We start from the raw sequence: 11,885 nt of genomic DNA, 5'->3' as shown, positions 1-11,885 counted from the left end.
CTTATCCTACCTTGCACACCAAATTGAGCACACTCTTTGGATACCAAGCCTTCCCAGACCTGGATTGGAGCCTCTAAATAGTTTCAAGTTTACTCAAGAGCAAATGGGAAGCTATGAAGCCAAATGTACCAAGTTTACTCAAGTTTCTTCCTCTTTTCCCACCTCCCCTGAGACCTTAAGCTACCACCCAACAAAGCCCCTCACCATGTTTGTTGTCACCATGTAGAAGGTAAGGTGAGGGGAAACCAAGTCCACCCCTCCCACTGTCCACCTTTGTGTCCCCCACACAATATCAGACAAAACCAAGGTACCCTTTGGGGTCAGATTCCGAGCCCCATTTTCTAGGTCAGTTACAGCATCTGCAGAATAGGTCTCTACACCCATCCTTCCAGAACCATCTGGGGATGGGATGACAGGACTGAGCAGTTCTGTGCTCTAAGTCATTCTCGGGTCTACCTCTCAGGAAGGGACACCTGGCAGGGTCACACAGTGTTATCGGAGGGGTCCAGAAGAAGCCCTTTGTCCTGTGCAGGTGAAAGCCACTTTCTGCCATGTGCATGGGCCTGCTGGCCACCCTTCATGCCAGAGAACTCACTACCGTTGGTCCCGGGTATGTCCTCTGGGGTCCACTGGTACAAAGATGATGCCTGAAGACAAATGTCTAAAAGGTTAATAATGGCAATTATAGGCTTTAAACATCACGTGGTTCCCATCTTAGCATTGACATGAATGCAGGGAAAGGAGCCGGCACACACACCAGGTACATCCCTGGAAGTGTCTCCCATCCATTGGGAATCCATGCAAAGCCTCCTCCCCAATGTGAGGACCACGCATGTGGTTCCCTCAGAGATTAAACCCCTCCCTCCTCTCTCTAAGGCATGCCCTTGTATCTGTTTCTGTGTTTGAGGCTCCCATTCCACCCCATCCACACATATTAGTACCAGCCCTCTGAGATCCGTTGACACCTGGCTTGGAAATCCAGTCTTGCAGCTTTTTCTGAACCTTGTCAGCCACCTGCTGAACAGAAGTGCTCTGGCTGCCCTCCTACCCACCACCCACATCCCTGCCTGCAGCAGAGCACACATGTACAAAACATGACTTGGTGTTTCATCTGTACAGTGCTGCGCCAGAATGAGTCTGGAGTTGCAGTTACAATTTGAGCTGCCACAAAGCAACAACCGGTTGATGCGAAAGGGAGGCCCTGAGCTGGGCCAAGTACATATGCTTTCCCAGGAGCAAAGCAGGTGCTCAGTAAACATTCACATCTAGTTCCCACAGGCACCCTGTGCAGTGGGAACTATGTAGAACCTTCGGTGTAAGAGTGTGAAAACAGATGTGGACATAGAGGGATAGGTCCACCGCCCACCTGTGAGTGACAGGTCGGTCACGGGTGTGTAAAATGCCAGCCCCAGGCAGCTCTTGCTATACTGTGCTGCTGTGAGGTTGGGAGAGGGAGCAAGAAGTAGACATTCTTATCTCTCCCAGGGCCCCGAGGTGCAGTGTCTTGTGTTGTGCATGACCCTCCACTCCTCCCTGCCCCCACAGCCATCCTCCCTCCCTCAAGAATATAATATTGCCCCACGTGATTCCCTTGAGACATTCCCATCACCAAACCAACCTACTATAGGGAGAAATATCCCAGCATGCTTCTAACAGTCTAAAAATATACCCACCCTCTGACAATGTAGTGCTTTTGCTGAGCATAATTCCTGGGCCTATGGCTAATGGCCCACTCAATCCCCAAGGCACGTGCAGTTGAGTAGCAAGCAATGCAATGCAAACCAGGAATTGGATTATTTCTAGTGATTTGCATTGGAATACCCCATGTCTACTTCAGCCACATAACTCATGCTTGGGCCTGCTTGATCTCAGGACCTCTCTCCCCTCTGTGGGTGTTTCTTAACTCTCTGATCCTATGGCTGACCCATGGGATACTTGCTTCTCAATGTGTTCACCCATGAGAAGCAAACACAGAGGAACACAGAGAAGGACATTGCTAACTTCACAGGGGGCAAAAAGGGCAGGAAAAGAGTTTGAAGGAAGGACCAAGCCATTCCATCTCTATCTCCTTGCTGTTGCGCAACAGGGAGACCCTCCAGGAGGGCAAGCAAATGTCACACAGCCATCGCAAGTATGTGTCATGGGTTAGAAGGGAAAGGAACGTGCTCTAGAATATGCCAGAGCAAACATCTCAAAGACAGAGATAACAAATGATAGCCCCTTGGTGGACAGGACAGTGACATGACAAGTCACACTTCTATGGTAATGAATGAAGAGATCCTGTAGTGGTCATCGCCACTCATGAGGTTGCAGCTAGGTGCCAAAGTGGCCCAGCAGATTTGCAGGCAAGGGACCCTATGAGGAGCATGTTTCTGGGCCTTCTGTCTAAGTATAGCTGGGCCATTCCCACAGGTGTTTAGGGGAAAGGGTGCTGACACTCGCCCCTCGTGGAAGAGGTCCCCGGGAGAGGTCAGAAATCCGAAGCCTGCTTGGGCTTCACAGTGAGACCCAGCATCCATGGACGCCTCTCTTGAAGATGCAGTTAGGTCCCCTAACAGAGGAAAACAACATTTAATATGACTTATTTATTCACATCAAAAGCAGTAACCACAGAGGTCCCCAGAGAGACAAACATCAAATGCATAAATCAGGGCTAAACAACATCAACTACATCATTTTCTTGTCAACAGTTTCTCAACCCGAAGGAACAAGCAGACAACAGCAGATCTTGGGCATTCTACAAGACTACGGGCATGGGGTCCTCAAAAATATCAATTATCAAGAGACACAAACACAGTGAGGGAGATGCCCTCAATAGGGGGGGGGGGCTGAGGAACAACAAGACAAGCAGGTGTGGGGTGTGATCTTGGATGGCGTCTTAGATTCACAAACAAGCTCAGTAGGACATTTTTGGGACACTTTGGGAATTCTTTATACAGATTATATTATTATATTAAATATTCTTATGCTAAGTTTCTTAGGTGTAACAATGGCAGTACTATGTGAGAGAATGCACTTTTGATGGGAGATATACAATGTTATCTTTGGCTGAACCACCTAAAAGCTGTAGACACCATGACAGCTCATCTTTCAAATATCTCAGTGTTGAGGGGGGTACTGAGGCTGGGGCTCTGGGTGAGAGGTATAGGAAAACCCATGGTGCTGTTCTATGAACTTTTCTGCCATCCTTGGATTTTTTTTCCAAAGTTGGTGTCAGAGGAGTCATGATCAGAGTCTTTTGTTTTCCTGAAGCAGCAACCTCTAGCAAAATGTGGTCAAGATGGGACCACAGAAAGTCAACCTAAGCCCAGGATTCAGGGAACCCATGATGCATTGCACCATGGTCCACATAGTGACCAATGCTGTATGCCAGTATGTGTGTCTCTTCATCTTTCCAGCTTCCATCTCCTGCCACAATTTTGGCTGGAATATTTTTTTGGGTGTTCAACCTTCAAATGTGACCAGATCATCCAAGCCAAAGATCCTTGGTGAGCCAAGCTCATCTTGTACAAAGTGCCCCTAAACTGTACCATCAAGTTAAAGAGAAAGCTACAGAGGCCCAAGGAGTGAAATGACTTCCAAGAGCCCAGTGAGGCAAGACAGAAGAACCAGTCCCTGCCCTCCTCCTCTTTTCTCATCTAGGATGCCTTCCAGGTCCTGAAAAGACCTTGACTCTGGAGAAAAATGTATCTTACATAAAGTCCTACCCTACCACTTTCCGAACTAAGCTACAATTCACAGATTCTGGCAAGCTTAGAGCTGGTAGTGTGGACACATTCCAGCATGCATCTCAGATCTCACACCTCTGCAGGCACTCTCAAATGAGTCTCTGACTTAGGGCTTATTATTTTAGACTATATGAAAGTGCAGCCAGGAGCCTCCATGATAGGTGATCATTTCCTGATCTTTCTTTCTCTCAAAGTGCACAGACAAGGAAGATTTCTGAGAAACCCTGACCTTTCTAGATTCCAGCTGCGATGGAATGGCACTGGGATTCAAGGTCTGTGCAGCTTTCATATCTGAATGAAAATTGATAAAAATGACCTAGTTCAGCTTATCTGCTCTCCAGATGTCTTCTCAATCTGATGCATAGAGGACACATAGGTGCTCCCATCTGCTATGGCCCTGCTGAATGCTGCTGGCACCCCATCAGTCAATCACCCACCATGGGCTCTCACAACCTCAACAAGAGAGTGACAGATTGCATTTGGATCATGGGGTTTCTGGTCTTAGAGGCTGTTGCCATGGCCTCAGACTGAGTGGGGCAACCAGAAAGAACACAGCTGGTTGCAGTTTGGGGGCTCAGAGAGGATCGCAAAACCCAGAGGGGAAATTTCCCTCTGATGTTCAAAGTCTAACAGGCTAATGGGTGAGACAGCACCTTCTTCCTGTGATGGGTACCTTGAAGGGTCAAAATGGGATGAACACTAGAAATCAAGCAATCCCAGAGCTCTGGGTTACTTCATACCATTGCCTACTTCTTCCTGTCCTTGATGAAGTAAAGATGGAGATCACTTAGTGAAGAGTTCAAGTGAGTCAGATATCTTATTAGGTATATACAAGGCAAATTGACTTCCAGGCACTGGACAGCAAGCCAGCCTCCAGTTCCTGAAGCTGAATCCCTTATGAAAACAACCTGACATGAGGTCTATTGAAGGGGTTTGGTTAACTGGAGGGAAAGGTACAATAACCACTTGGCTGAAAGAAGTTACCAAGTACATGAGACAGGGAGAGAGGCCTTGGCCAGAGACACAATAAAGACCAGCAATAGGGGATCTTTGGAATGCTGTACATAACAGTGACAGAGCAGCTAGGACAACAGCAAAAGGAAGGGTAAAGACCTATATTCTGGACACATGACTTCATATATGCTGACACTTCTGAATCTGTCTCCTCTTCTGAAAATGAGGGAGTCAGTGGAGCTCCCATTGCATGGAGGCCTTTGGTCTTAACTGGCAAGCTCTTCATAGAAATGGCCCACTCCCATCCTGTAAAGAAGAGAGTCATTCAGAACTTGACTTCTCCCTGCCCTCACCCCAAAGGAGCACATCACCAGATGTGCTCAGAGAACAATCTCACCAGGTCCCATGCTAAGGAACGATCGGCCATTGGAGAAGAGCCACTCCCAAGGAGATAAGCGAAAATTCATTCCCTCCCTTGGTGCTATTATGTTAAGCTTGGAAGAGTCAACTTGGTGCCCTTCCTTCCAATTCTGAACTGGCAATAAATAGCCAAAGACATAGGAGGGTTACAAGAATGATGACCAAGTACAAGTTACTTCAATTACTTCCATCAGTGGTTATCGAGAGGAGGAAAGAGAATTCACTCTACAGCCCTTTGCCTTACAGAAGGGGGTATCAGCTCTGTGAGAATATAGGTGTTGTCTATATTTTGCTGGGAAGAGGGGTCTCCCTGTCATTAAATACTTCCTGCACAATGGTCACTGTGTGACCACTTTGCACAGACACATGAGTGAGAAGCCACCTCTGAAGATAGACTGAGCCTATGTCCCTCTGGTTTAACTCCTGGGCCTAATGCTTGGCCCTGTGGAGACACAGAGCAAGGTGCCTCCTCCACTGGAGGGCTGAGTCCAGACACCTTTGTGTCAGGGAGTCCACCTTCTGGACCCTTCTTGGTAGGGACTGAGAGTGGATCCTTGGTTCTCTCAGTGCCTCAGCGCCATGATCACACATAACCCACCTTCATTTGAGGGCAAATCTTACAACAGTTTCAGGGGGAATTCCTACATGTGTTCCAGGAAGCCTCCTCTGAGGCGTAAATTACTCTGCATATAGGCATCAGGATTGTCACGTCTGTGACCCGAAAGAGCCAACAATCTCTTTGCAGAGCAAAAACATTCAAGAAGAGTGATTTGCTTCTATTCTCTGGACAGACTTGAGAGCCCTGTGCAGGGCATTCCATACAACAACATCTCAGACAAGCAAACTGAGAAAGACCTCGAAGTTTGAATATGTCAACTTTGGCCAAGAGAGTCTAAGGTTCACAGACTCCTTTTGAAGGTCCCGTGTCCTAGACGAAGGGGATATTTCAACATAGGGTGTAGCATTAAGTGCATGCATTGACTTTCCAGAGGAGTCCTGGATGCTCCTGGTTTCAGCCCAGTGGCACACATGCTTGGGACTGGTGGCATTTGGATGCTGTGTCCTTTAAGAAATCTTGAAGACCAGTAAGTGCGTTCCTTGTGCGTGCGTAGTGTAGCCAAAGCCCATTTCCATCCAAAAGCCAGGAACTTCCAGTATACGAAGAAGGAGTGGGAGGATGAGTGGATGAGTGACTTTTAGAGATGGCAGGGATGGCGATGAGAGAAATTAGAGTCCCTCAGTGAATGTGGAGGCCAAGCTGCCCTTGGACTCCTGCAATTGAAAGGGCCTACATATGATGTGCCATATTCTCTAGCCTCAACTGTCCCCTAAGGGGGTCATCCTTTATTGAGAGTGGGGAGGAATTTCTCAACTACCTAGACAAAAGCATCCCCTGAGATTCACAAGTTCTCAGTAGGCCAAGATACAGCCTCTAAAACTCTTCCTGAGACCAACATGAACTTCTCCCTATTTATAGATCAAGCGCATTTTAGAGACACTGTTTCCTGAAATATATATCTCTCTATATATATATATATTTTAACAAGGACTGCCCTGTCACTTTCTTATTAGGAAACAAAACCACATCATCATTCTGATACCCATTCTCATCCAAGCATTCCAAAACTAGGACTCTTATCCATGCAGGTAGAGGCTCTTCGGAGTCATCATCGTCATAGTCATCATCGTTAGAAAGAGGAAAATAATAAAATAGATACTCTTGGGTCCCAACAATTTTCCTATTTACCCTGACAACTCCAGATGCAGGGGAAAAACTGTTGGAACTAGAAATACTGAAATTAAAAATGTCTTGAGTAAGTTGACACTAGTGGCTCTTGACTATTCCTTTGACACCTTTGCTTTCTTGTGTCAATGATGCATACCAGTTCCATAAAGTGCACACTTCTTAATATTTAATTTTAAACTGGCAGGTTAACTTGATCCCTGTGGTCTTGCCTACCTACACCCTGAAAAGAAGTGAGTGAGACTCAGAAGCTACCTGTTTGAAACTATGGCCATATGATCCATCTTGGGTCAAAAGTGCCTTATGGGATGTGCTCAATTTGGCAAGGTAATAAATCCAACCTTGCAAGGTTTAGTTTGTTTGAAAGCAGCCTCAAGGAGACTGTTAATGAAAAGGGGGAGTGAGTACCTGATACTTTCCACCTTGTCGCACAACACACCTGCACACAGAAGCACACACACTCATGTTGCACATGCATACGCACAGCCACCCAGTCCTTGGGGAAGAAGAGAGGAGTTAGGTCAGAGACATCACTACGGGTAGGCAGTCAAAGGCTTCGAGATGGGCATCCTCTCAGCTCTGTCTTGGTGCTCTTGTTCTCACACCTGTCCTAGGAAAGCCACCCCAGAGAGAGGAGGCAGGGTAGGGAGAAATGTAAGGCATAACTCTGCTGGGGAGAAAGGAAGAAATCCATGCTTCATGCTCAGGTGAGAGTTTCAGAGAGGATGGGCCTCTATTTTCCCTTTGGACAGCTCTGCCTGGCTGGAAAGGCAGGAAAGAAATGAAACCAGGAAAGGAGGGAAGAAAGAAAGGAATGATGATGACAGTAATCACAAAAAAAAAAGAGAGTAATAATAAATAAGGAGGGAAAGAGGAGTTGGGACAATGAAACTTACATCCGCATGACAAATGACTCTTCGTCTACTTCCCTCCCCACACTTAGATGGACTTGCGACGGAGGGTCAGCCTGTGGTTCTCCCCGCAGGTGTGCATCCCAGGAACCATGATGAATGGGGGCCGGAGAAAGCTGTTGGCCAGTAGGTTTGGAGGGATCTCTTCAACCCTGCAGGAAACAGAGTGGACAGTAGCCCGGACATTCTTGATGTTGCCACGAACACAAGGAGCAGCAACAGGAGCAGCAGCAGCAGGAGGAGGAGGAGGAGCAGCAGCAGCAGCAGCAACAGCAGCAGCAGCAGCATCGTCGTCGTCATCATCCTGGAAGCCGGCAGCATGGGGAAAGCAGAGATAGCACAGGGTCCTGCCGTATTTCTTCCAGAAGGACATGGATAGGTGACGCCTGCGGCTGTTTGGCACACGGATAATCACTCTGTTTGGATTTCCAGCAAGTATCTCCGCAACTTCTCCCTCCAGAAGCTCCTCGTCGGTATTCATGGTCAGAAAGCGCAGGACAACGAGATTGAGGAAAGCACCGATGACGGTCAGACCCACCAGGATGTACATGAAGCTGAAGGCCACATAGAATGGCTTTCTCTGCAGGGCACCCTTGGACTGCAGGGCCACAAAGTCACCAAATCCTATAGTAGTCAGTGTAATGAAGCAGTAGTAGTAGGCGTGGAAGAAGCTCCACTCCTCACACTGGGAGAAGGCAGCTGCCCCGAGGCACAGGGTGCCCATGCAGGAAAAGAAGCCGATGGTCACCATGTTCTCCATAGAAACATCAGTGTTGCGCATGCCACAGCACTTCTTGATACGCTTCAGCAGGTAACGCACGAAGGTGTTCATGCGCTCGCCCAGGCTCTGGAACATGACCAGCGTCAGAGGGATGCCAAGCACAGCATAGAACATACAGAAGGCCTTTCCAGCGTCAGTTCCAGGAGCAGCGTGTCCATAGCCTATGGGAAGGAGAAGAGTGGGGAACAGGACAAATAAGAAGCAGCCCCATGTGCGCTGGAGTAGGAGGGATTCAGGGAAATCACAAAGGGTTCCATGTGGAGATTAAGTCCTTCTAATCACAAAATGTAAAATAAAAAAAAAAAATGCTACAAAACCCAACCCTTTTTGTTTTGCTTTGTTTTGTGACAGGGTCTCATGTAGTCCAAGCAAACCTCCAACTCGATATGCAGACAAGGTTGGCCCTGAACTCCTGATCCCTGCTAACCTCCACATCCCAACTGCTGGAACTACAAGTGTGTGCTCTCAAGACATTATTGGTATCAACCCGTAGCCACGAGTAGAAACTTCTATTCAATAAAACTTTGTTTGATCTAAAATCCCCTTATGCTATTTACTAGATACATGTAAAATGTGAACGCAGTTTGCATTGACACAGGAGTCCCTTCCCTGAGATACCTCATTACGTGGATATGAATATCCCAGATCTGAGAAGGTCCCAAGCCCTAAGCACAAAAATTGGCTGAATCACTTTGGATGAGGGATGCTAATTAGCCTTAACGACCACCTAAGAGGCAAAGAAGACTCAACTGAGGATCAGCTCTTGTATTGGTTTGCTATAGGAGAGATTGAGGCACGTCAATATTCTTAGACTAACACAACTTATTTACCACTAAGCACAAAAGCCTGAGGAAAATAAGGGACTATCCCTAGTCCAGATCTGCATAAAGCCTGAATGCTGAAAGAGTAGGCACTGTGTGACAGCAGGAGGCTAACTCCCTATGTGCCATCTCTGTCTAACTGTACAATGGCCCTAATCGAATGGGATGATGACTCCAAGCCCATAAACAAGAAAGCCAGTCAGTGAGTTAGCAGTGTAATGAACCTGAAATCTTCAGAGCTAGGGGTTGAGCCTGGCGGTTTTGGGCTGCCAAGAATGAAGCTAAAAGCAAGAATTTAAGTGGGGGGGGGGGAAGGTCATGGCAGAGTAGGAGCTTTGGTTCACTTTGTTCAGTCCTGTACCCTCATGCCTAAGCAGTGTCTCAAAGGTAGGGAGTTGGTATAGTGATAGAATTTAACCTTGTATCAAGAATAACCTTGAGAGAGAGAGAGGGAGCACAAAGGCCTCAAAGACCTCAGTGCCAGTTGATTCTAGTCCAAGTTCTGAAATTAGCATTCCCCCCCAAAAAAAGTACATCACAGGTAGTATTTGGACTGGGAATGTGAAAGTTAGAACTCATATTCAACGCCTGCCCCTTCAAGGAAGGTGACATGTATGTTTACCCAAGTCATATGCTCATGGTCACTTCACCACCTTTATTATGTTATAGCCCAGAGAATCTCTGTCAACTGAACATATGGGATGATGATATCTCTAGGTGGATTGTTGGGCAGATCCTCTGAGACCAGAGACATAATAGGAACCTACCAAATTCAAGTCTCCCTCCCACCCCTGTTTCATGGAGAAGGTGGTATTGGGGAATTTGCTACTGAGAGGAATGAAATATTTATGAATGACAGACAGGTTTTTATGATAGTAGAGACTGAAGCAGGCACAAATCCCAATAAAGAATGACTCCGGCTGGCTTTGAGAAGAGACATGCTGGGGAAGGGGGCTAGCCCTGGCCCCTTGTGCTTCTGAGATGGTTCCCACTTCAGCCCACAATGCAGCTAGCCTTGCATCCATCCTCCCACAGCTCCCTAAATGCTCTAACCCTGACTTCCCGCTTCTGTGAAGAGGACATGTAGTGAAGCAATATCTTTAAGTCATATAGCTCTTATAGCTTGCTTTCCTGAATTTAGTCATTGCTCTAGGAGAGATGGGTATCACAGTCCATGGTTACCCGACGCTAAGCCGTCACTTATTCGCACGACCCTCTGTGTTCTACAGAGAGAAACCAGGCAGATTGTTTAATATAATGAAAAAGCACACATCCCTACATGAGCTTCACTGATTCCTGCCGGGAACATGGCTTCCTGGTCAGTTTCCTTTAACTTTGTATCTTGAGGAAGCAAATGAAGCCCAAATGCATTTTATTAACATGAAAGTGTGCAAAGCATGAATTTTTCCTGGAAAGTGGATAAAGGGAAGGGCTGAGATGTCTTCCATCCATAAAAAGGCCACATCCCTCGTGAGGCAATGCAGTACCACTGACTGTGCCCTGACTGTACTGTGAGCCCAAGCCAGATATGAATTTGCCTGGGGGTGGGACACACTCCAGCCGCCAAGTATTTCAGGCTTGGATTCCCAACTTCTCTGTGATTTTAAGAAAGCCTGGGGCCCCCTATCCCCCTCCACAGGAGCTTGCCTTTTTAAAGCAGCTGAGAAAATGCTGTATACAAAGAGCCCACGGGGTGGCGGGACCATGGAAGCCTTGGCCTGTGCGCTTCCTAGGCCGCCACCAGAGGTGCAAGGGTGCCCTCTGGCGGATGATCTGTCACTGAAGCACATGAGTGCACGCGCCGGTCTCTCACCTGCCCAGGTTCCCTCCTGGGATGTGTCCAAGGGGAAAGGCACTAAAGTTTTTCACTGGGAAAACATATGTTTCATGGTGGATTTTTCTTTCAAAACGTAACATCAATCAATGGAATTTTGGCATAGATAAAATATAAAGACAGTAATCGCTAGTGTTTATTGAGAGCACATGATACTAGGAACTGAGCTAAAACCTTTTCACACTCAATTATTCATCTCCTGGGGAAAAGAGGGTACCCGTTTTCAGGTAGTCAATATTCTCTGTAGCATTGATGAGGCGGTCCCATAATATTGAGCTTAGCATGATGACTTTCTAAGCTCCCATGTCAGACTGATCTGGGCCTTAATCCTAACTAAGCCCCTGATGTTAGCCACAACCACAGTGCGAATGAGGTGTCCACATTGTCCCCATGGTCAGAAAATGGAAATCCAGGTCCTCTCCCATTGATCCTCCCAGGTCCTCCCATTGATCCTCCCAGGTCCTCCCATTGATCCTCCCAGGTCCTCCCATTGATCCTCCCGTTGCATCCACACAAAACCTTCTTCCCTCTCTGTATTATTTCTTGCACTCCACCAAAATATGGAAAGGCAAATCAAAGAATCATAAGAGAGGAAAAAAAAAGGATAGAAATCTGACTGCTGTTTGAGAAGTGTGTGATAGAATAAGAACATCAGTAACTGTTGGCAGCTGCGGTCCTTGAGTTGGATGGTT

The 11,885-nt window shown here is 47.1% G+C and overlaps 1 protein-coding gene across 3 annotated transcripts in view; it reads right to left on the bottom strand.

Annotated features, from left to right (window-relative positions):
• Nucleotides 1-1,708: 1,708 nt before the first annotated feature.
• Nucleotides 1,709-11,885, bottom strand: part of Kcnk9 (potassium two pore domain channel subfamily K member 9) — a 35,496-nt gene continuing 25,319 nt past the window's right edge. Inside the window, exons 2-3 of one of the 3 annotated variants that reach the window (XM_051159562.1) lie at nt 7,743-8,699; nt 1,709-2,551 (exon numbers count right to left, since the gene is read on the bottom strand). In XM_051159562.1, coding sequence (XP_051015519.1) covers nt 7,786-8,699 — 914 coding nt within the window. In that variant the 3' untranslated portion in view covers nt 1,709-2,551; nt 7,743-7,785. Of the gene's footprint in view, nt 2,552-4,054; nt 8,700-11,885 lie in introns of those variants that run through there. The other 2 variants (XM_051159563.1, XM_051159564.1) reach the window with 2 other exon arrangements.

This window comes from Acomys russatus, chromosome 17, assembly GCF_903995435.1.
Source record: "Acomys russatus chromosome 17, mAcoRus1.1, whole genome shotgun sequence".
Classification (NCBI taxonomy): domain Eukaryota; kingdom Metazoa; phylum Chordata; class Mammalia; order Rodentia; family Muridae; genus Acomys; species Acomys russatus.
This window is presented reverse-complemented; position numbering and strand designations above follow the sequence as displayed.